This window comes from Chlorocebus sabaeus, chromosome 5 (genome assembly GCF_047675955.1).
Source record: "Chlorocebus sabaeus isolate Y175 chromosome 5, mChlSab1.0.hap1, whole genome shotgun sequence".
Lineage (NCBI taxonomy): Eukaryota > Metazoa > Chordata > Mammalia > Primates > Cercopithecidae > Chlorocebus > Chlorocebus sabaeus.
In genome coordinates, this window is record NC_132908.1 from 3,748,404 (window position 1) to 3,772,357 (window position 23,954).

Consider the following 23,954-nt stretch of genomic DNA (forward strand, 5'->3'; position numbering starts at 1 on the left):
AATGTGCACTCCTCAATAATGATAAAACTATACACATTTCTTATAGACTGATTTATATAATTAAAATAACCATTGAAACTTATGGCTTAAACAAACACATCTATAGCAGTCCCCTCATATCCACTCGGATATATTCCAAGACCCCCATTCTTGGAATGCCTGAAACTGCAGATAGTACGGAACCTGGTATTTACCAAGATTTTTTGGATCTGACAACCAAGGTGGACACTCAGTGACTAACAGGCGGGTACTGTCTACAGTGTGGAAATGCTGGACAAATAAATGATTCATATCTCCGGTGGCACACAGTGGATGGTGAGGGAGTTCATCATGCAAGCTGGAATGGCACTCAATTTAAAATCTTTTTTTTTTTTTTAAGACAGAGTCTCTCTGTCAGCCAGGCTGGAGTGCAATGGCATGATCTTGGCTCACTGCAACCTCCACCTCCCGGGTTCAAACGATTCTCCTGCCTCAGCCTCTTCAGCAGCTGGGATTATAGGCATGCACCACCATGTCTGGCTAATTAATTTAAAACTTATGAATTGTTTATTCCCAGAATTTTCCATTTAATATTTTTGGACCACAGTTGACCCCAGGTAACTGAAACCTCAGAAAGTGAAAAGGCAGATCAGGGGGCTACCGTACATTGACCCAGTCTGTAAGCTTCATGTTCTATAACATGTACTCAGTGTTCTTTAACATTTTCTAAGCTTAGCTTAGAAAAAGGTATTTTTTTTTCAAGTTGCTTCTTCCCTGGGGACTATAAAATAAAAATAAGAAAAAAAAGTTATTGACCACAAATATATACATCCATAAGTACCCTTAACAATTAAAAATTAAAAAACATTCTGAAACACACACAGACACACACACACACACACACACACACAATTAGTTACTTAAAGAGAACTGTTCCAGTGCAGTGGTTCTATACTGGGCAGGCACTTCAGAATTATTTGTGAACATTTTAAAAATGATTCTGAATCACTGTTCTAGAGCAGGGGTTGGCAAAATCCCAGGGCCAAACACACTGAGCTACTTGTTTCTGTAAATAAAGCTTTATTGGCACACAGCCACCTCATTTATGTACCATGGCAGCTTCTGCACTACAAGAACAGAAGTAAATGAAAACCAAGACTGAATGGCCTGCAAAGCTGAAAATATTTAGTATCTAGCCCTTTACATGAAGTTTGCTAATCCCTGTTCTAGAGCAATGAAATGTTACGGAAAATTAAGAAGAATTATTTAGTGAGGAAATCTAATATATAATAATGACTTATGCTGCATTATTTCACATTAAAAACTCAAAACAAGGCTGGGTGGAGCAGCTTACGCCTGTAATCCCAGCACTTTGGGAAGCCGAGGTGGGTGGATTACCTGAGGTCAGATCGAGATCAACACACACACACACACACACACACACACACTCTCTCTCTCTCTCTCTCTCTCTCTCTAGCTGGGTGTGGTGGCACGCGTCTGTAATCCCAGGTACTTGGCAGCCTTAGGCAGGGGAATTGCTTGAACCTGCGGCTCTGAATCTGCGGAGATTGCAGAGCTGAGATCGCACCACTGCACCCCAGCCCTGGACAACAGAGCGAGATCCTGTCTCAAACAAAACAAAACAAAACAAAACAAAACAACAAACTTAAAACAAGAATTTTATCTTTTAGGGAGGATTTGGTCTGTTTTAAATACATGTATATTTTGTATACAGTAGCAATCATATGCACTACAACGAAAGAGGAAAAAAAAGGAATAAATGGAAAATCATTTTCTTCAGCTCTAGACTGAGAAATTAAAAACATTCAACAAGAAGAGAAATACTGAAATGATTCTATTAGCTTGACTTCACCTGGCAGTGGAGACAGGCCAAAAGATACGAAAGCCAAATCACCAAAAGTGAATTCACGGATCCTTCTCACTCCCTTTTTAAAATCCTCATGTCAGCCGGGCGCGGTGGCTCAAGCCTGTAATCCCAGCACTTCGGGAGGCCAAGACAGGTGGATCACGAGGTCAGGACATTGAGACCATCCTGCCTAACCCGGTGAAACCCCGTCTCTACTAAAAAATACAAAAAACTAGCTGGGCTAGGTGGCAGGGGCCTGTAGTCCCAGCTACTCGGGAGGCTGAGGCAGGAGAATGGCGTAAACACGGGAGGTGGAGCTTGCAGTGAGCTGAGATCCGGCCACTGCAGTCTAGCCTGGGCAACAGAGCGAGACTCTGTCTCAACAACAACAACAACAACAACAAAATCCTCATGTCTCTCAGAGTCACATTAAACTTAGAATTTAAAATACACAAACAAAAAATAGGAAAACAAAAACCCCAAGATCAAAACACAAAAGCATACAAACCAAAAAATATAAATCCGTTACTACTTGTGCATATAGTTAACTCAGAGAGGATAAGAGAAAGTCCAAACAAGGTAAGGACTACAAGACAAAGGTGGGGAAAATAAAGGAGATGCTGATACACAGAAATGAAATGTGCATTCTGGAATTTTAATTTCCACAAAGGAAGACAGGAAAAAACAAAACAAAACAAAACAAAACACCTTAAAACGAGAATTTTATCTTTTAGGGAGCACGGTTCCCAGTGGGGCACAGTACCTGTGACACGCCTGTTTGGGCTGGCGGCTGCCCCATGCCCACACTCATCGCCCCGCTGGATGGCGGGAACTGGTTCTGTGGCAGAAACTGGCTCTGAGCAGGCGCCTGGGCCATCATGTTGTTGCTGTGTGCACCCATCATGTTTGGAGGCTGAGGCATTCGGGAAGGAGAAATGGCCATCTACAAGACAACAAGCACCACCAGAGCTGTAGTTCCGAAGCTGACAGCCAGAGTTTTCAAGGTGAGCCAGAATGATCCAAGGCCTCACAACCCCAGAGGATGCCAAGCACAGGGCTCACATCCTGCCCTTCCTCATGGGAAGAGATCACCACTTGCTAAGAAATCCTGGGCTCCTGGGCACTTTACACACTTTCTCAGGCAATCTCTCAAATGAGCCAGCTTCAAAATGTCCTCTGAATAGAAATCAATAGCAGACTATAATTTAAAATTTAAGACATGCCTGCCTATGAGTTCTCTAAAGTGTTTAGAAAGCAGCCTCGGAAGAGCGAGCTCTCAGTCAGTAGATGCTGACAATTCCCTGCTGGCCACATATCTGAGGCTGCCTTCTCCAGCCTTGGAACTGCCACATTCTCACAAAGCCACACATTCCTATGAATTTGTTATTCCAATAAAATAACTAATAGTCAAATAATTCTGTGTAGTAATGAAGATATTTTTTAAAGGAGAGTTGAAAGAAATAAAGCAAAACCCAAATTCAAAGAAAGAACCACAGGATTCTCAACTGACATGAATTCTGCTCCTTAATGTTCCATGTGAGAGGGAGGGCTATCTGCAGCACAGCTAAAGAGAACACTTACCCCTGGCACTGAGCCCATGCTGTTCATCTGGACAGAGTGGTTCATTGGGGAGGCTGCACGAGGTCCCATGGGTGTTTGTGGCAACTGGACGTTCCCCAAGGACATGGGGTTAAACGAATTCATCCCTGTAAATGTACCCACGATGGTTCATTAGGAAAAGCACCCACAGGAAAACAGAATTACAACTTGCTAAATAAACTCTAAGTAAAATAAGATGGAACACACAGGCAACCGAAAACTGAAAAGAAATCACCCAATTAATCAATGAAGATGATGAAGGAACAGACTTCTCCACATCCAGAGAAAATGGCATCAATGTGGGGGTGGTGAGGGTGGCATGGTGAGGGGTTCGAGGGAAGGACAAGGACATGAAGGCATAAGGTTGGGTAAGACAGGACCAAGTAAGTGAGACATTAAATGAGGCTGAGGTAGAGCTGAGTCAGAGGGTAGAATACTGAACAAAGTATCATAGTAACAAAGAGGGTGAGGAGGTGCCCTGAAAGGACAGCACCCCCACAATCTACAGATGAGATGTTTCCAGAGACCAGGGCAAGCTTCTGTGCACACCCATACTTAACGCCTCTGGAGCAGCTGGCGCCCATAACCAAGGCTTCCCAGCTGTCTGCTGGGTTTACATTTACTGTTACAATCTGTGCTAAGACTCCAAACATTCTTTTAATTTTGCAAGCACTTTAAGCATTAAGAAGTGCCCAAGGGTCAGCCGTCCTCAACCCCAGCCTCCTGTAGTTCACAGGAGCAACACATCACTGAAAGACACTGCACAGCCAGTAAGTGTCTCCAGACTGTGGTGTCTAGTTCCTTCCAATTTATAACAATACTCTGTAAACTCTGAGTCTAAAGAAGCACCAGTTCAAATGAGTCTTAGGACCAACACTAAAATCTGACAGAACCCTGTAGAGAATTTCTGGAAGGTGTTGCCTTAGCGGTGCTGTAGTCGTGAGAAGGCTCAAAGGATGACTCTCTCACGGAGCACTACCTTCAACGACTACCCAGAAATGGTACCTTCAAATAACTGAGTGCCAGTGCAGACTAGGAAGACTTTCCAGGGAGTCTGTCATGTAAGCTTCCCCTCACCTTGAGAATTTTTTTAAACAAAATGAAAAACAATTACTAAGGAACAGCATTTAAAGAAATCTGTATTTACCCAGATGTGCTGGTAGGGAGGTTGCTAAGTGCATAACCAGAAAACATCTATTCCAATATTCTGCTGGTAAACAGCAGGCTCATCACACCCCACACCAGCAGCATCCTCCTATTTAGGCCCAAGTCCTGGACCAATCCCCAACACAGCATCCAGCTACTTTCCTAAGGCTCAATTTCTCTGACTCCCTGATTTCTTTCTCTTTTTTTTTTGAGATGGGGTTTCGCTCTTGTTGCTCCGGCTGGAGTGCAGTGGTGCAATCTCAACTCACTGCAGCCTCTGCCTTCTGGGTTCAAGTGATTGTCCTGCCTCAGCCTCCTGAGTAGCTGGGATTACAGATGTGCACTGCCATGATCGGCTAATTTTTGTATTTTTAACAGAGATGGGGTTTCACCATGTTGGCCAGGCTGGTCTCGAACTCCTGACCTCAAGTGATCCTCCTGCTTCGACCTCCCAAAGTGTTGCGATTACAGGTGTAAGCCACTGCGCCTAGCCTGACTCCTTGATTTCTTTCACCCCTCAAATCTAGTCCATCAAAACAAGTCCCTGATAAGTTTTTTTCCATAATATCAGCTTATCTACCATGTCTTTTCCAGGATGCAATACGAATACAACTTTTTTTTTTTTTTTTGAGACAGAGTCTCGCTCTGTTGCCCAGGCTGAAGTGCAGTGGCGCGATCTCGGCTCACTGCAAGCTCCGCCCCCCAGGTTCACGCCATTTTCCTGCCTCAGCCTCCCAAGTAGCTGGGACTACAGGAGCCCGCCACCACACCTGGCTAATTTTTTTTTGCATTTTTAGTAGAGACGGGGTTTCACTGTGTTAGCCAGGGTGGTCTCGATCTCCTGACCTCGTGATCCGCCTGTTTCGGCCTCCCAAAGTGCTGGGATTACAGGCATGAGCCACCGTGCCCAGCCCGAATACAACTTTTAAAATGATCTCTTCTACCTTCCCTCCCAAACTACTCTGCAAACCACAATAAAGCCTCTTTCCTCAGAGTCTTCTGGATAATGTCACCACCTTGTTTCACAATCTGGAAAAATGTCCTCCTGCTTGGGTCTCAATACTCAAGAGCTACAAGGTTTTCAAATGCTCCCTGCCCCGAAATAAAAATCACTGCTTCAATCAACCAAAAACCATAGGCTCTCTACTTAAGAAACTTTCAAGGTTGTTGAGACAGCTGCTGCCACCCCAACCTGGCACAGGACCTGTGTGTACACACTCTCCAGAAGTTGACATCCAGCCAGCTGGGCTTAACCCCTAGGGCCAGGAGCAGCCCGTGCCGTCTCCATGTCAGCCTCTGCAAGTGCTCAGCAGTCTAGGAGTGTCTTGCATGCCTCTCCTTCTCAGCATTGAGAAGCACTCCCTCCCCACATCTAGAGTGCTTCTTTCTCAGACTCTTCCTAAGACTAATGTACCATGCCCCCTTCACCATCCACTAAAAAAATAAAAAGCTGGGCTGGGCACAATGGCTCACAACTGCAATCCCAGCACTTCGGGAGGCTGAGGCAGGCAGATCACAAGGTCAGGAGATCAAGACCATCCTGGCTAACACAGTGAAACCCCGTCTCTACTAAAAATACAAAAAATTAGCCGGACATGGTGGCGGGCACCTATAGTCGTAGCTACTTGGGAGGCTGAGGCAGGAGAATAGCGTGAACCCAGGAGGCAGAGCTTGCAGTGAGCTGAGATCGCGCCACTGCACTCCAGCCTGGGCAACAGAGTGAGACTCCGTCTCAAAATAAATAAGTAAAAATAACATAACATAACATAACATAACATAACATAACATAACATAACATAACATAACATAAAATAAATAAAATAAAATAAAAAGCTAAGGTTGGGTGCAGGGGCTCTCATGCCTGTAATCCCAGCACTTTGGGAGGCTGAGGCAGGTGGATCACAAGGTCAGGAGATCAACACCATCCTGTCTAACACAGTGAAACCCCATCTCTATTAAAAATACAAAAAATTAGCCAGGCATGGTGGCGGGTGCCTGTAGTCCCAGCTGCTGGGGAGGCTGAGGCAGGAGAATGGTGTGAACCCAGGAGGCAGAGCTTGCAGTGATCCAAGATCACGTCACTGCACTCCAGCCTGGGCCACAGAGCGAGACTCCACCTCAAAAAAATAAAAATAAAAATAAATAAAATAAAATAAATAGCTAAAGAATGCTTCTTATCTCTTGAAAGATCTTTCCTATAATCTCCAAATTTCATACTATAAACAGATCCATACTACCTGTAGAACAATTCTGCTCATCAGCAAAAAGGAATGGAAAGAAGAAAGGACTAGAAAGAAATACACAGGGGGAGAGGAAAAAAAACGTGAAAAAAAAACGTGAAAGTTATGGCTGTTGAATGTTAAACTAAAATATGATTCACAGCAAATAGTTCAATACCTTGAGAAACTTGCATGCGATTCACTGGCAGAGACAGAGGTCCATCTATAGTAGCAAAACAAAAACAAAAACAAAACCACCCTAGTTATTTAATATAATCCTTGATTCAGGAATAGGAAATTTCTTATTAGGACTTCAAACTTAAAAGGGAAAACAGCCAATAGGTCCAAAGGCACGTGTGTTCCAATGCCAGCGGACCCTGTAAAGGGCCTTCCCAAGAGAGAAATTCAGTGTCCCAACACAGCCTGAGGCAGGTGGTCAGGGCCACTGCCACATCAACAGTTTCCGCAGAGCACGCATCAGAGATTCTAATTCTCTATTCTTAGAAATACACCCCAAACACGAAGGAAAACCAAGGAAACAGGCTAAGGGATGGCAGAAGGAAATAAAATGCTTACTTGGAGGTCTCACAGGTTGTGCCTGTGGAATCACAGGGGGCTGAGCCCCCGGGGCTGGTAAGGTTGGCTGGTTCCCCAAGATGCCTTGTTTATGTAAACGCGACCTCCGTTTTTCTTCTAGTTCTTTTTGTATCTTGTAGATTTTCTCTGCTAATAAGTGATAATATTCATCCTAAAAAGCAACAATATTCAATATGAAACAGTCAAAACTGTAAAAAGCAACTGAATGATCTGTGTTGTAGGTTCTAACTAATGAACTTCTTCATTGAGTACACTGGCAAAAGTAAGTATGCAAATACTTGATGCACCAGGAGCCCACATTCTTGCTAAATTCCCAATGACTTTATAGGATGTATCGAATAATAGGTACTAAATACACGTCCCATTTCATTCAAATGAACTTTTGAATATTCACTGATGCTAGCAATATTACACCACCACCTACTGTGAAAAATATATCCCATGGACATAATGTAAATTTATATATTCCATGTACCAATGTAACTAACCAAGAGAGTTCTGCAGGAAATTTGTGTCTTATCTGGGAAGTCTCTTTGGCCAGTGGCCTCAAGGTGAGGAGTTTCTCCCAACTACACAGATTCCACAATTTCTAGATAACAAAGCAGACAAATGCAGTGCTGTCTACTACAGATGCTGTAGAGGCCCGAGCACGATAAGCAGCAACCTACCCTGCTGTTGGCAGACTCGTACATGTCCCCTTCCACTTTCTTAGCATAGGCTACCAGGTTTTCCATGCGGCGATCCTTTAGAGCTGCGGGATCAGGTGTTGGGAAGATGGCTTGGACGCTGAAAGGATAACACATCTATCAAACTACTTTTTTTTCCTTTCTTCTTTTTTTAAAGACATGGGGTTTCGGCCAGGCATGCTGGCTCATGCTTGTAATCCCAGCCCTTTGGGAGGCTGAGGCAGGAGAATCACCTGAGGTCAGGAGTTTGAGATCAGCCTGGCTAACATGGTGAAATCTTGTCTCTACTAAAAATACAAAAATTAGCTGGGCCTGGTGGTGGATGCCTGTAATCTCAGCTATTCGGGAGGCTGAGGCAAGAGAACTGCTTGAATCCGGGAGGCAGATGTTGCAGTGAGCTGAGTGCCATTGCACTCCAGCCTGGGCGATAGATAGAGCGAGACTCCGTCTCAAAAAAAAAAAAAAAAAAAAAAGACACGGGGTCTCGCTCTGTCGCCCAACCTGGAGTACAGTGGCATGATCATAGCTCACTGCAACCTTGAACTCCTGGGCTCAAGTGATATTCCCACCTCAGCCTCCCAAGTAAGAAGGGAGGTACAGGTGCACACTACCATGCCTGGTTAATTTTTAAATTTTCTGTAGAGATGGAGTTTTGTTATGTTGCCCCAGCTGGCCTGAACTCCTGGGCTCAAGCAATCCTCCCGCCTCAGCCTCCCAAAGCACTGGGATTACAGGTGGGGGCTGCTGCACCTGGCCTGAAGCTACTCCCAATGCTGTCAAATGAGCACTACAAAATCAGGATCATGTATCTCTGGTGGCAATACACTGTGGAGAGAAATGCCAAGCCTCTCTTGCCCAGCATATCAATATATGAATGAAGTAACTCCCTGGAGACAATCCTGACTTATCAACTTATCTACACATCGAACACATCAATATATTGCTATTAACAAGTATGTGCTGGGTCATTTCCAGAATAACACGATTTTTAAATCCCTGATTTTTAAACTACTTACTACTAAAAAAATTTGATCAAAATAAGGAATGGAAAAAACTCAGGGAATATAAGTCTAGTTCATTTAAAATAACTAGCTCAACAAAGTTAGGCTTGGTGTGGTGGCTCATGCCACCCAGCACTTTGGGAGACCAAGGCAAGAGGATTACTTGAGGCCAGGAGTTTGAGACCAGCCTGGACAACATGGCAAGACTCTGTCTCTAAGAAAGGAAAAAAAAAAAAAAAAAAAAAAAAAAAAAGGCTGGGCGCAGTGGCTCATAATCCCAGCACTTTGGGAGGCTGAGGTGGGCAGATCACTTGAGGTCAGGAGTTTGAGCCCAGCCTGGCCAACATGGTGAAACCCTGTCTCTACTAAAAATACAAAAACTAGCTAGGGGTGGTAGCAACCACTTGTAGTCCCAGCTACTCGGGAGGCTGAGGCAGGAGAATCGCTTGAACCTGGGAGGCAGAGGTTGCAGTGAGCTAAGATTGCGCCCTGCACTCCAGTCTAGGGTACAGAGCGAGACTCCGTCTTCAAAAAAAAAAACAAAGTTAACTTAACTTTCTGTTAACTAACTGTAAGGTGATAATGACATGCCATCTATACTCTAAACGCATCCAATTCTGAGGGGTCTCCACAACTAGAATCTGGAACTACAAAATAAGGTGAGGTTCTTGAGCTAACCCCAGCCGCCTCATGCAGCATTAAGGCCAGGCTGCACTGAGGGTCTTTGCCTCCGTGACAGGGGCTGTAAGTCAGTGCTCCTCGGCAGTATAGAGCCACCAATGCTCTCTTTGTCACCCCCGCTCACCGAGGACATGAAGTGCGGGAATCTCTGGCCTGCCTAGGGCTGCCAGAGTTCTACCAGCAGTGAGAGTGGCTCCCTAAATAAGCACGTGACTTGTATAGGATCCTAGGGTACTGTCATCTGGTAGTCAATGGGCAACACAGGAACAAAATCAAACATCTATGAAACTGTAAAACTGTTACGTACAGTTTATGCACTAGATGGCTCCGCAGGTCCTGAGTGACATGTTCGTGCCAGCCTTTCCTTACACCAGTGCTGGAAGGAGGAGCTGCTGTTGGTATAGTGCTGAGGGTTCCAATGTTACCAGAGTTGGAGCCATCGTTCATCAGTGGGCTACGGAGGAAATAAGGACACCTCATCCATCTACTGAAGCGACTCAAACATACTTTGTCTAATAAGGTTCTTCTACCACCACATGTGACTTCTAAAAGTTTAAGTCCGGAGAGTCAAGTAATGTATATAAATAAAACTTAAACTATGTTTAATCTATTATCTGCTCTACACTTACAATTAAAGAAAAAAAGGAAAACAGCATTCACCCCTCACCACACCATTTAAACTATTTTCTCTGCCACACATTTAGAAAGAATCAGTTTTGTGTGGTTCTCAGTCCACGCTCTTGTTGGACTGTCACTCAGAACTGAAACAGGGTCTTACTTTGTGGCCCCCAGGGAAGTCGGAAGAGCTGATTCTGAAATCAAGTTTGGGGGCTGCTGATCTGTTGTTATTCCTCCTGCTGGAATGTTCATTGGATTATTTCCTTTAAAGACAGAAAGAAATCAATCAACTCTTAAATTTTAATATATACTTCAAAGTTTTGATGACAGATAACTAACATGTCACCACATAAACAATTGGTGCTTATTTAAATAAGTGATTCTGGTCAGTTATAACAAGCACTGAGGCAGGAACCCCGAGTGTCATATTTTCAATAATGGTAATCAACGTGCACAAATAATCAGTAGACACCTCCCCACTCTACTTTGTAACCAAAGTAAGGTGTGTTTATGGAGATTAGCTGGTATCTAAGTGAAAAAGTTATAAATGATCCATATGCAGCCTCTAACTTTCATTCTGCTTCATTAATATCACTCCTGAGTGACTCAGCTGCACTGACATATACCTCTGTGTCTCCACCCCCAATATCAGAAAATAAAATCATAGAAATTAAGCTCAGGAAAAAAATACAGAGGTCAATTTGTCTACAATCTTCATATTAAAGTAAAGGAAGGCCGAGATTAATAAAGGTTAAGTTTGTCCTAAATTATACCATCAACAGGAGAGGAGTTAGATTAAGACTTGGGTCTCAGGACTCTAACCCAGTCTCCTGGCCACTATTAGTTAGACATTCACTGGGGCAGTTGTTTTCCAAAAGGCAACAAATAAGATGACTTTAGCTGGGCATATTTTAAGGAATAATTTTTAACCGTAAAATACTTCCTCTATTAGGAAAAGAACAAAACTAGCACAGCCAGCCAGCCAGCCAGCCAGTCTGGACTTCACAGACATCACGGCTTAGCTTAAGCCTAGATGTAAAGGGACTGTGTCCACTTAAAGAAAAATATTAAGGAAACCATATGCAGAAATGGCAAAAATCAAGGGTATGTGTGAGCAAATGACCAAAGGTGGGCAAATAATGAGCTGGGGTGACAAAAGAAATGCTGACATGTACAGCAGCCTGGGAAAAGAGTTTCCAGGGCTCTTGTCATTAACCTGCCGAAGTCCAGGCTGGTCACTTCCAACTGTGGGGTAGACCCTAACCAAGATGTGTGAGGAAGTGGCAAACGCAAGTTCTCCATCAAAGAAATGACAACAGTCAGCACGAGGGGTCCAGTCAGCATCCTGACTTGTGAGATCTGCATTCTGAGCCACATGGCACATTCCTTATGAAAACTGTCCAGAGAGAAGTGGCACAGCAAGCAACAAAAACATTGCTTCATTTGCAAATGCTGCTCTTTTTATAAGCATATAACATTTTCCTTGCATTAGACACTTCAGCTTTTTCCTGGGAGATTTTTATTTCAACCACTGTAGTAAAAAACACAAAACAAACTGAAAACTGCCTTGGGTTCCATCACTCCATTGCCTTTGCTACATCTGGACAAGTAAGAACGAAGTTGAGAGTTTCTTCACCTACCCAGGGGGTTGAGAGTCCTCATCTGCTGGTGGGTTTGAGGCTGTGCTGGTTGCTGGCCAGGAACCTGAGGCTGCAGCTGCGTCTGGGGCTGGTTCATGTAGGGGAGTCCGAGAGCAGCATAGGCTCGCTGCATGGAGCTGGGGTCTATGGGATTTGGGTTACTTAAAGAAGTGGCATTCTGTTGCCCTGTGCCAACAGAACCAATTGTGTTTTGAATTCCACTAGCTGGAGACCCCAGGATGGCTATAACGACAAACAGACAGACAAACGAGAAAGGTAAGTAAAAGGGAGAAGCCCACAAATGATTTAAAAACTATTGAGAAGCAAATACATTTCATCAAAATACTACACATGAATATCATAAAGCAGTAAAACAAGGCTAGGGAGAAAGGAACTGTGCTGAAGGACTCATGTATTCTGCCTAGCAGTAAGTGAGGAACAAAAAGTGAAAGAAAAGTGAAGTTTCTATCTTAGCAGGCAACAGATCATAAAATTTCACAGATAACACCTGAAAAAAATTAGTATGTTTTAAAACCTAGAGACTCCTCAAGAGGTCAGTTCCAGGGAGTGGCAAATGTGTGACAAGGGAAACGTCTGATTCTTTGGTGGGCAGCAGACACCTTGAGATGAACAGAGGAGCCCCCTCCTGCTGTTGACCCCAACCCTGTCCTTCACTGCTCACCTGCACAGGTACAGAGGGCTTAAGAGAAGGAGCAGAGATGATACCTCGTTGGTCAGTTTTGATTAATAAATCTATGATGTGCTCTTCTAAATCATATAATTGCAAGTCCTTGAAACTTACACAAGCAATGACAGCATGAACACATCCTTCTGACGGGACTCCTATGCAGCAGAGCACCATGCTGAGCTCTCTGGTTATATGAAGCTGTTTAAGAAATTCTGAACTTGAATGATTGACTGATTTGTTTGAAATTAAGGTTGGAGTGAGGCTTCGCAATTCCGCAAGGGTCTTGTTATCCGGGGCCACCTCAGCACCTCTGACATTCAGGAGGTGGCTCTGCCTCACATGGCCAACATCAGATTCTGCTACCCAGGCCCACTGCTGGCTGGCAGGGAAGCTGTCCCATTCAGCTAGCTAACCCCAGGAGACTAAAGGAAAAACTGGTGTCAACATAAGAAGCTCCATCCCAAAGGGCTTCCAAGGTAATGGAGAGACTACTCCAAACTTGCATCAACTTGGGCATTTCAAGGTCAATTCATCTACCCACCTACCTACCCACCTGTTTGCCTGCCCACTCATCCGTCCCAACAACCCAAATGTTGTGTGAAAATTTATCATATGGCAGAAGTTCTATATCATACTATTTATTCTTATTTTTGAGTTCCTTTCTAACTTCCACAAATTTTAGAGTCATGTTAAAAATAGCATCCTACAGTGTTGCTACTATAACACATCATTTTTTGATACATAAAACACGATCACAAAGTCTTTCTTTCAAATTCCAACCACTATGTGTAACAGTAATATTCTCACATTCAACCATCAGTGCACCTATAGTAACCCCAATACTTACCCAGAGCGACCTAATTAAACTAAAATGTGTGAAAATTATACATTCCATACTATTAACTTTTCTAAGAAGGATACTCAGATCAACTCATTAACACTCATCAGACACAATTACACACACCAAGCACTCATTATCATAAATGAAAAGCAACTCCCAAGGTGCACTTTATGACAAGTGTGTAGCTGAAGTCAGTCATGCACAATACCTTTAAAAGTATTCTAATACTTACTACGCCCCAAAACTTTAAACATGTGTACACCATACTTCTGAAATCGACATCTTACATTTTTAAGAAGCACTATGGTATAGAAATCAAAGTTACCAGTGATAGGATAGTTTATTTTTCTACAACCTTGCGATGTAAGAACAGGGCTACACTATATTTCACACACATGGTGATGCACTGTGGAGAGGAACTTAAAAGAAACAAAGTATGTAGCCTTCCATTTCCCAGTGAATGCTTTATTGACTTCTTCCTACAATATTTCCCTTTTATTGACACCTCCCCAAGTGCCATCTACTTAACTAAAATGCACCACCTTACGGTGAATGCTACTCCTAAGCCCACAGACACTTACAGGGCAGCCAATGCCTCATACTCACACAGGCCTCCCATGCAAGCTGCTGACATGGTCACTGCATTTTGTGTTAAAATCATCCATTTTCTAAAAGTAAACATTATTATATTTTTATTTTAAAAGAAAATATACCTATGAGAAGCATTTGCAACTCACCATTTCTAAAACTCACAAGCAAAGGAAATTAATTACGAACAAATAGAGAAGGTCTCTGCCATTTAAGCATGGCTGAATTTGAAGTCCAAATAATGCTATTAGATGAAATGACACAAAAACTGAAGGGTAAGGGTGCTCAGGCATTCACTGTGGGGTGACTGAAAGGGGAGTCATTATGTACAAGCCACCATCAACCGTACTGCCACCTCAAGGTGCTCCGCGTGCTCCATGGTGGTATTTCCGATCCCTCTCTGAAATCCCACAGTGCCTCCTGTACCGCTGCTTGTCTTTAGACACTGACCCTTCGTGTATTCACTCACTCACACGACAGACTCAGTGAGTACACTCTGCCAGGCTCCCAGATATGGTGTGGGCACAATCTCTGCATTCCCTGAGCCTAGAATCTGTTAAGAGGGACAAAAGATTATCTAATAATCACCTAACGCAACCAAACTGCACCTTGGAACCCTGGGACAGGGGAAATTAGGCTCATCTCACGTTCCCTGTGCATCCCTGAAAGGTGGGATTAACGTGAAACTCGGTTTTACTCTTCACCACCTGCCACATGGGTCACGTAACCTGCTGTGCAGCGTCCAGGGGATGTGTGAGGTATGGTGCAGTGGCCAGCACACCTTGGGCCCTCCCAGTGCAGCCCATGGAGTGCCTTGGAACTGAACACAAACGCAGGGAGAGCTATAGACAGCACTGCTCCATCTACCTGGCATCCCTAAGAATGAAGTTTCTCTACTTATCCTTTCCACATTATTGCTCCTTACCTCTTCCAATGTCAAGGCCGTGTGCTCATTTGGCCATTTTTACATCTTTTTTCCTTGCTAGAGCATAAAGCTTTAACTTTCAGGAAGCCACAACACACCTGCAGTGCACTAACACACCGGCTGGATTCTTCTGGGCCTATCAGGTAATACTCCTGCCCTGGATGTTTCCCTCTTTAAAGCTCCCCAGTGCCCTCAGCCTCACCACCTTCTGATGTAGCCAAGAAGGAGCCTATGGCCTATGAAAAAAAGGCCAAGTTTTGTAGCAGGCTTTCTTGGACTTACCTGCCATTCTTCATGCACAAAGAATGTTCCACTAAGAGGCCGGGTGCGGCCAGGTGCAGTGGTTCACGCCTGAAATACCAACACTTTGGATCACTTGAGGTCAGGAGTTCGAGACCAGCCTGGCTAATAACATGGTGAAACCCTGTCTCTATTAAAAATACAAAAATTAGCTGGATGTGGTGGTGCGCACCTGTAATCTCAGCTACTTGGGAGGCTGAAGCAGAATTGCTTGAACCTGGGAGGTGGAAGTTGCAGTGAGCTGAGATCGCACCACTACACTCCAGCCTAGGCAAGAGAGACTCTGTCTCAAAAAAAAAAAAAAAAAAAAAGAAAAAAAGAAAAAAGAAAAAAAGAATGTTCCACTAAGAGGTTCCCTGTACAGTCTATGTCGCTGATGCAAAGCACTCAAGTTACTCAGACAACTTCAGCCCCTAATCATTTTTAATAAAACTGAACTCCATTTGGAAATTCAGTTAAAACAGACACGAATTAAATGCCCAAACTTTGCCAGGGTAGGGGGAGATACACCATGAAGCAGGGCAGTAGCTGCTACAGCTGATCAGTCAGCAGCACAACAGTGAGCCGAGGGGCCACCCAATGCAGGCCAGAAACACAGTGCTTGTGGAAGGCGAAACTTGTGTATGGGGAGGGCCAGCTGCGGGGCTTGAGTCCGCCTGGTTTCAGTATACCTGCGGGGTCCTGGAACCAGTTTCCCGAGGATACCAACACACTTAGATTTCTACTAAAAAAGCAATGCTAGAATTTATTCAGGTGGCTCACGCCTGTAATCCCATCACTTTGAGAGGCTGAGGTGGGGGAATCACCTGAGGTCAGGAGTTCAAGACCAGCTTGGACAACACGGTGAAACTCCATCTCTACTAAAAATACATAAAGTAGCCAGGCCTGGTGGCATGTGCCTATAATCCCAGCTACTCGGGAGACTGAGGCAGGAATCACTTGAACTAGGGAGACGGAGGTTGCAGTGAGCTGAGGTCGCACCACTGCACTCCAGCCTGGGTGACAAGAGTGAGACTTTGTCTCAAAAAAAAAAAAAAAAAAAAAAAAAAAAAAAGAATTTATCCAGACCTGCAGACATCTCTACAAAGTTGCTGGTGGCACCACCGTACCTTGCGGGCATTGTGTGGGGGCTGGAGACTCAGCCTCCCATGAGGCACGGCCACAAGCCCTCAAGCAAAAGGCTTTCTTCAGAAGCCAAGTGACACTGGCACAGCGACATTCTCCTTGCTATCAAGGAGCAAAGTTGTTCAGATGTAACACATCACCCACGACCCTCTGGTACTTAAGTCAGGGTCAATCACGGCCACTATTCTCTCTACAACCTTCAGATTCTGCTCCTCGTTGTTCCCCATCCCACCACAGTCTGTCAAAAGAGGTGAAAATCTCCGAAGGGCCCTCAAGTGAACAAAGGGCCTGCTCCACACATACTCACTGGGCACCTGATGGGCTATTCGATGAGTGGCAGTTCAAAGGAGGGAGATCTTGATGCCATATAATGAAAGGAGGTTTTTTTTGGTTTTTGTTTTTTTGAGACACAGTCTTGCTCTGTTGCCCAGGCTGCAGTGCACTGGTGCGATCTTGGCTCATTGCAACCTCTGCCTCCTGGTTTCATCAAATGATTCTCCTGCCTCAGCCTCCCGCCTCAGGATACCGAGTAGCTGGGACTACAGGTACAAGCCGCCACATCCAGCTGATTATTTGTATTTTAGTAGAGACGGGGGTTTCACTATGTTGCTCAGGCTGGTCTTGAACCTGAGCTCAGGCAATCTGTCTGCCTCAGCCTCCCAAAGTGCAAGGATTACAGGTGTGAGCCACTGAGCCCGGCCGAAAGGAGGTGTTTTAAACAATCTGAGGCACCTACAGATGGAACATGTTGCCAGGTGAAGCAGTGGGTGCTACACTCATGGAGATGTCTGGCAGCAGCTGGGGCCATCGCTGACACAGCCGGGGCAGTGCGTGCATTAGGCTGGCTCTGGGGCCGACCCTGTGCACTTGCTTCGACAGTCCCTGGGGCACTCTGGGTTGGAAAACCCATGGTCTCTCTCAGAGAATGACTCAAACCCTCTGATCAGCACTGGCCCAGACACCTGGTCTTTCAAGGCATCCAGAGCAGTGCATCTCGGATTTTAATGCGCACACCAATCACCCGGGAATTTTGTAAAAATGCAGGTTTTAATATAAGAGGTCTGAAATAGGGCCCCAATTTCTTTACTGCTTACAAGCAACCTGGGAGTGCCTCTATGGCTTGCCTGAGGCCTACACTTTGAGCAGCCAGAACTTCACAAGTGAGGCAACATGAGCCCCAAGAAGGGAACCCGGTCACGGGTCCCCATAGCCCAGTCCTCTATGCCACTCTGTGCACTGAATTTACTGGAGGTCAGATGCCAGGACTGACCTAAGGTACATAACTTGGAAAGTCCTAATTATTCAACAAAAATTGAATAATGTTATAAGGGATGGTTAATTCGAGATCAGTGATTATAGAATCTTTATTCAAGGAAAAATCAAATGAGGTTAGGCACAATGGCTCACGCCTGTAATCCCAGGACTTTTGGGAGGCCGAGGTGGGAAGATCACTTGAGCTCAGGAGTATGAGACAAGCCTGGGCAACATGGTGAAACCCCATCTCTACAAAAAATACAAAAATTAGCCAGGTGTGGTAGCAGATGCCTGCAGTCCCAGGTATTCAGGAGGCTGAAGTGGAATGACTGCTTGAGCCCAAGAGGTTGAGGCTGCCATGAGACGTGGCTACGCCAGTACAAGCCATTCTGGGTGACAGAGCAAGACTCTGTCTCAAAACAAACCAATCAACCAAACAAAACTCAACTAGGCCAAAAAGGTAATCAATGGTCTGGGCTTCATTTCAAAGAACCTCAGATTAGCTCCACAGGTGATTCTGGAAGGTTCTCTCAGTAGAGAGATTAATCACAAAAGTTAGAGACTGCAGCATGTAAGACCAGCACTGGTTTGTGGGAAACACTGCCTAAAAAGCAGAGTCCTGGGGCCCCTAAGGCGGTCTCCATAGAGCGAGCACAGGTGGGTCTTGGCAGAGTCCCTGAGGCTTCCAGGAGCTCACCACAGTCCACCTTTCGGTTCACCTTGTTTGCACAGGAACCCCAGTCCAGTCAAATGCATGCCCTCACAAGCTGTGCACTGTGCAGATACTGTCCCCACTGTCTGAAATGTTCTTCCTTCGTTATTTTGTTTGCACTGGGCTCCACCAAGTCTCACGTTTCTCTATAAAGTAGTCAGGTGCACTCCAATTCTCCTCAAAAAGAATGTTGATTGCACTGACTTGTCTCTACCTCGGTCCTTTGAGGGAGGTCACCCTTACATTATTTTTAACATATATATCGTCTTAAAAACCCAACCTTAAGCCAAAGTAGGGTCAGATTCACATTTTCCTCTCCGGGTTCTTAACTCAAGAGTTCACACACCATAAGCATAATTTGCTTTGGGAGAAGAGAAAAAAACAACAAAATGTACAAGGATACTGCTGAAACCCTGTCAATCATACTTTTGTAAAAAACTACCAAAACCCTGCAGCAAGTTAATCTAAATCTTCCTTGTGACTTTATAAAATCATCCTGGTAATATCTTACATTATGACTAGTAGAAAACCTGTGGTTTACCACTTGAGAGAGCAGGCACACAATCAATTTTCACAACACTCCGGCAGTTATAAGGATGGTTAAAAAAAAAAAAACCACATACACTTCTTTTTTCTTTTAAAACAAAAACCACATAAGCGTTTCTTAAAAAGAGAAATCACAAAAGTTTACAACTGTCATGGTAGTATGTACTAAAAACAAAAGATCCCCAAAAAGCCACACCCTCAAATAAAAAGTTAAGAATAAAATTCTAGCTCATTATTCAGGGAATATTGTATAACTACAAACTTCACAACGAATATTTTGGCACTTAAACAGCCTATTACTGAAATGTGCCCTAAAACACAAGAAATTTAGCCATCACAATATACTAAAGAAAAAAGTTTTACAGTAATGTGGGAGGAAAAACAGACTCTATTCCATTAGAACAACTGTCCCAAATATCTGGTTCTAGAAGACCCAGGATTCCAGAATGTCACTTTATATAAGAGATGTCCAAGGAAATTGTTTATTAATTCAAATTTTAGTCAATCAAAGAATAATTTAATTGACTTTTAGGTAAGTGGTTTTTTTTTTTTGGAGATGGAGTTTTGCCCTTGTTGCCCAGGCTGGAGTGCACTGGCGAGATCTCGGCTCACCACAACCTCCGCCTCACAGGTTCAAGCGATTCTCCTGCCTCAGCCTCCCCAGTAGCTGGAATTACAGGCATGCGCCACCATGCCCGGCTAATTTTGTGTTTTTAGTAGAGACTGGTCTCGAACTCCCGACCTCAAGTGATCAGCCCGCCTCGCACCTGGTCAGGAAACTGGTTTTTAAAGGAAACTCGTTGTGGTTCTTCTGTAGGGAGGCAGATAACAGGCCCCATTACCCTGGCATTTCTCTTCTCTGTGACGGGGACACCCTGCTTTACATGAAGCAGGGTCAGCGTCAGCTCGCTGCCTACTCCCTTGTTGCCAGAGGGAGGTGGGCTGGACTCAGTAAAAGGAAAACCACGGGAGCTGTCACTGGCACGCCACTCCACAGTACTCTTAGGAACAAAGCACTTTTTCTATCTTTACGTGGGCCACTCGGAAACAACCAGAAAGAAAAGCAGCACATATTCTCTAGGCAGCTGCGGGGTCTTGAGGAAGGATGATCAAGAAGAATGAGAGGAATGAACACAGAAAACACAAAACAGGGGAGGGTGGCAAGATGGCGCAGACGAGATGGAGGAAGATGAGGAAGACTGTGCTGTGCTGGAAGGGTCGCTAAGGGAGCACCTCCAGCCAGAGGCGACAGGAGATTGAAGGGCACTTCCTAGCTGTCCAAAACTGAAGGACACACCCAAAGACCACGGTTTTACCTCTAAAATGACAGGAAGAGGGTTGAAAAACGGGAGGGAGGTTCATCCTTCTTACTGCCTGAAACCTACAAATGGCAGGGAGCCTCAGAGCCCCAGGCAGACCTCCCAACAAGCAGGGACTACTGCATAACCAGTCTTGCCAAGGGCTACAGACAACCTAGACAATGGCAAAACAACGGGGATGACCAGGATGCAGCAGCCCTAGGCAGAGGCTCTCACTGCCAAGCAGAGTGAATGGTCAGTTATACAAAGAGGTCTGGGGACCATAGATCCACGCAGAGGGAAACCCTCAAAAATGTTCGTGTGGGATTTTATACTGACCCAGCCTGACTGACGGAGCCTTCAAAATTTACTTCAGGATAAGGGCTTTCTAGTTCCAAAAGACGTGCCCCCTCTCTCCCCCTCCCCAAGACATCACCGCCATTATAGCGACATGGAATTTAAATTCTCACATATGGAGTAACTGTCAGGAAATACCATGTCTTCATGTTGGCTCAGTGAACAAAGTGACTCTGCTGTTCCATGCTGCTTCAAGTGCGTGTATGCAGGGGGCAGGGAGAGGGAGAAGCAGTGAGTGAGTCAGGGTCCAACATCATCACAGCAGTTCCTGACACAGAGAGCCTGCCTGCCCTCTGAGCTTCGCTGTACCTTGGGCCACTGTCCGCCCTACCTCACCCTGCACTCCGTGGCTCATAACCCCTGCCCACTCCCTACCTACTCTCTGAATTTTCTTTAGAAACAACTTCTATTCTCATCTCCAAGCTTCTCTGCCCCCGTGCTCACTTACTTTGTTGGTTTCGCTTGTCACTGGCATTTTTCAAAGGGAGGCAAACAGGACAGTCATGTCGTGTGCAGTTCTTCCAATGAGAGATGATTTGTCGTGAAGATGCACAATGGGCAACTATGACCAGAAAAACAACGAGATGTTATTTTTCTATCCAAATCGTCACACTTTCAATTATACCTAAATTATAATGCCAGATTCCATAAGAAAATGGTAACAAGTGTAACCATAACACAGTATAGGCAGTCCTCAACTTACAAACAGGCTGTTTTCCAAAAAGTTTGTAAGTTGACTGTTGAGAAATCCAAACAAAACTTCCCCTAAAAGCAATGTTATGAAGGATGGGTGATTAAGGGCAGCTCACAAAACAAAACAAAAACTATTCAACCTGGAATACCAAACAACTGCAACGAAAGGTAGAACAAATAATAGTTCTGTGATGTAACTATTTAAAATAAAAACGTACAATTATGTTTCAAGATGAAACCACCTAAACACTACAGTGAAGAAATACAGATAGAGAAGCACATGAGAAGCCTGCAGAGATTCTGAAAGGGACTCTGGGCACCTGGTGAACAAGTACTCGAGAGGGTAACTGACCCTGGTTATTCCGGCTTCATCTTCTAAAGGTCTAACCTTACCCTTCTCTGCTTCTCTGTTACGACAGGGTTACTCTGGGGACTCACAAATGTCACAATGGGAGACAGGGAGACCAGGGGTAGATTCTCCCAAGGTTTATGAGCATAAGAAGAGAAGGAAAGAGAATAAAGATTAAAGGAAAGTACAGCTGTTAACAGGGAACACTTCCTTTGGTAGAAATGAGGTGTCTGCAGTAAAAGGGGAGACAGAGGGCACGTGAAGTTCACCACCTCCCCTGGGATGATACAGTGCATAGTTCCCCATGTCATTGCCAGTCACCCAGGACAACTTCACTGCCATCTGGACTTGCCTCAAGACACAAGACAGAGGAGCAAGGCCGCAGGCCACCAAGACAGATGCTGGGGTGCAGGAAGGGCGTGTGCCTGCACATGCATGTGCTACGTTCGTTGCCCAAAAGAAAACCACGATCTAGACATTCACAACAAAGACAGTGCTCAAGAAGTGACCAACATCTTCCGTGACAGAGGAAGGAGGAAAAGAACAAAATACAGGGCACAGCTTCAAACAGCAGAAGTTCACAGAGTATCAGAAAACCAAATCGCCTTTCTCTTCAGTAGATAAGACTTCCTGGAGCACCTGACTGTCATTGTGTGGGGAACGTGAGCGCAATATGTTTTGCCACACCAAATGGAAGGTAGTAGTCAGGCTGCCGGAGCCTTATGAACCAGACAGCTGCTGTAAGAACAATAAAGACAAATTCTTCCTGAACTCTGCCACTAGGAGTTCCAAAAACAGCACTTACCTTGGCAGGCTTTCCCAGCCTGACAATGCGTCATGTGATTCAAAACGTTTTTCATGGTTCGACAATGTGGGAGCGAGCAGGCCCGAACCTCTCCGTTTGCTTGCTCTCGTCTCTGACACTTATGAGCATGAAGCAGTAGAACCAGCTGCTGCTGTATCAGTTTGCGTTTTTCAGGATCTGCAGTGGGGCCCGTTGCAATTGCTTGTGTGGGTACAATTCCCACTGATGTTTGCATCTGAGACTAAAATAAAGCAAAATAATAAAAATACTTTAACCTCTCAGAGTTCCAACTCATATTCATTAATTATTTCTCAAACAAAAGCAAAAGTTGATGGATAATACGGACCACAGAGAGAAGAAGGCTGGTGTAGTTCTCTAATCCACTGATGACTTTAAGAAGATTCAGAACCACAGAAATCAACCCAACTCAGCAGCAAGGCTGATTCAAGTTCACTTGTATACAATTATCATCCAAGCAAGACAATGGCTGGCTCTTCACTGTAGCAACCAAAACCCAACTCACTCTACGATGTACACAACTACAGGAAAAGCTGTGTATTATATCAGCTGGACCATATGAAACTGCTGCTTCTGTATGTCCCAAATGGCCAAACACTAGCAATTTCATAGGGTTCAACATAATTAAAAAGATTGCCAAGGCCCAGCCAGTACATTGGCTCACGCCTGTAAGCCCAGCACTTTGGGAGGCCGAGGCGAGTGGATCACGAGGTCAGGAGATCGAGACCATCCTGGCTAACATGGTGAAACCCCATCTCTACTAAAAAATAGAAAAAATTAGCCATGCGTGGTGGCAGGCGCCTGTAGTCTCAGCTACTCCGGAGGCTGAGGCAGAAGAATGGTGTGAACCTGGGAGGCGGAGCTTGCAGTGAGCTGAGATCGCTCCGCCACTGCACTCCAGCCTGGGCGAGAGAGACTCCGTTTCAAAAAAAAAAAAAAGATTGCCAAGGCCTGACCAATTGCAACGTACCGCAAACATCTGATGTAGCAGAAGGAATCAGAGCTACCTTTTGGATTTCATTATCACATGACTAGAAGGGCAACGCCTGCAGCTTAATTTCACAGCAAACACTACCTCTCCTAAAGACTAATGACACTTAGCCTTAATACAACCACTCAGTACAATGGGAAATGCATTCCTGTCCTATGCTTTGTTTCTCATTAAAATTTCCACTCAGACAGTTGATAATTTTTAAAGATTTGGTGATCTGCTAAAAATACAGAAAGAGTTTGCTTTCAGTTGCCTGAAATAACAAGCCAAACCAAACAAACCGTTTAACAGCAAGGAAAATGGAAAAGGGGACCCGTAGAGTCTTATTCTTCATAAACTACAAGCATTCTTCAGATAAACTTAATAAAAAAGACTTAGGCAATAAGAGAAGTGTTCCTAATGTGCAACAGTATCAACCAGTTCCAAGATTT

At 44.6% G+C, this 23,954-nt stretch overlaps 1 protein-coding gene across 1 annotated transcript in view; it reads right to left on the reverse strand.

The window, feature by feature from the left end:
- The window catches only part of CREBBP (CREB binding protein), a 156,745-nt gene that overhangs the window by 48,836 nt on the left and 83,955 nt on the right, over positions 1-23,954 (reverse strand). Inside the window, exons 4-13 of the mRNA XM_037989910.2 lie at positions 22,515-22,755; positions 21,116-21,229; positions 12,034-12,276; positions 10,554-10,656; positions 10,083-10,229; positions 8,076-8,193; positions 7,387-7,558; positions 6,989-7,033; positions 3,428-3,552; positions 2,610-2,789 (exon numbers count right to left, since the gene is read on the reverse strand). Of these exons, the coding sequence (XP_037845838.1) occupies positions 2,610-2,789; positions 3,428-3,552; positions 6,989-7,033; positions 7,387-7,558; positions 8,076-8,193; positions 10,083-10,229; positions 10,554-10,656; positions 12,034-12,276; positions 21,116-21,229; positions 22,515-22,755 (1,488 nt within the window). The remainder of the gene's footprint in view (positions 1-2,609; positions 2,790-3,427; positions 3,553-6,988; positions 7,034-7,386; positions 7,559-8,075; positions 8,194-10,082; positions 10,230-10,553; positions 10,657-12,033; positions 12,277-21,115; positions 21,230-22,514; positions 22,756-23,954) is intronic.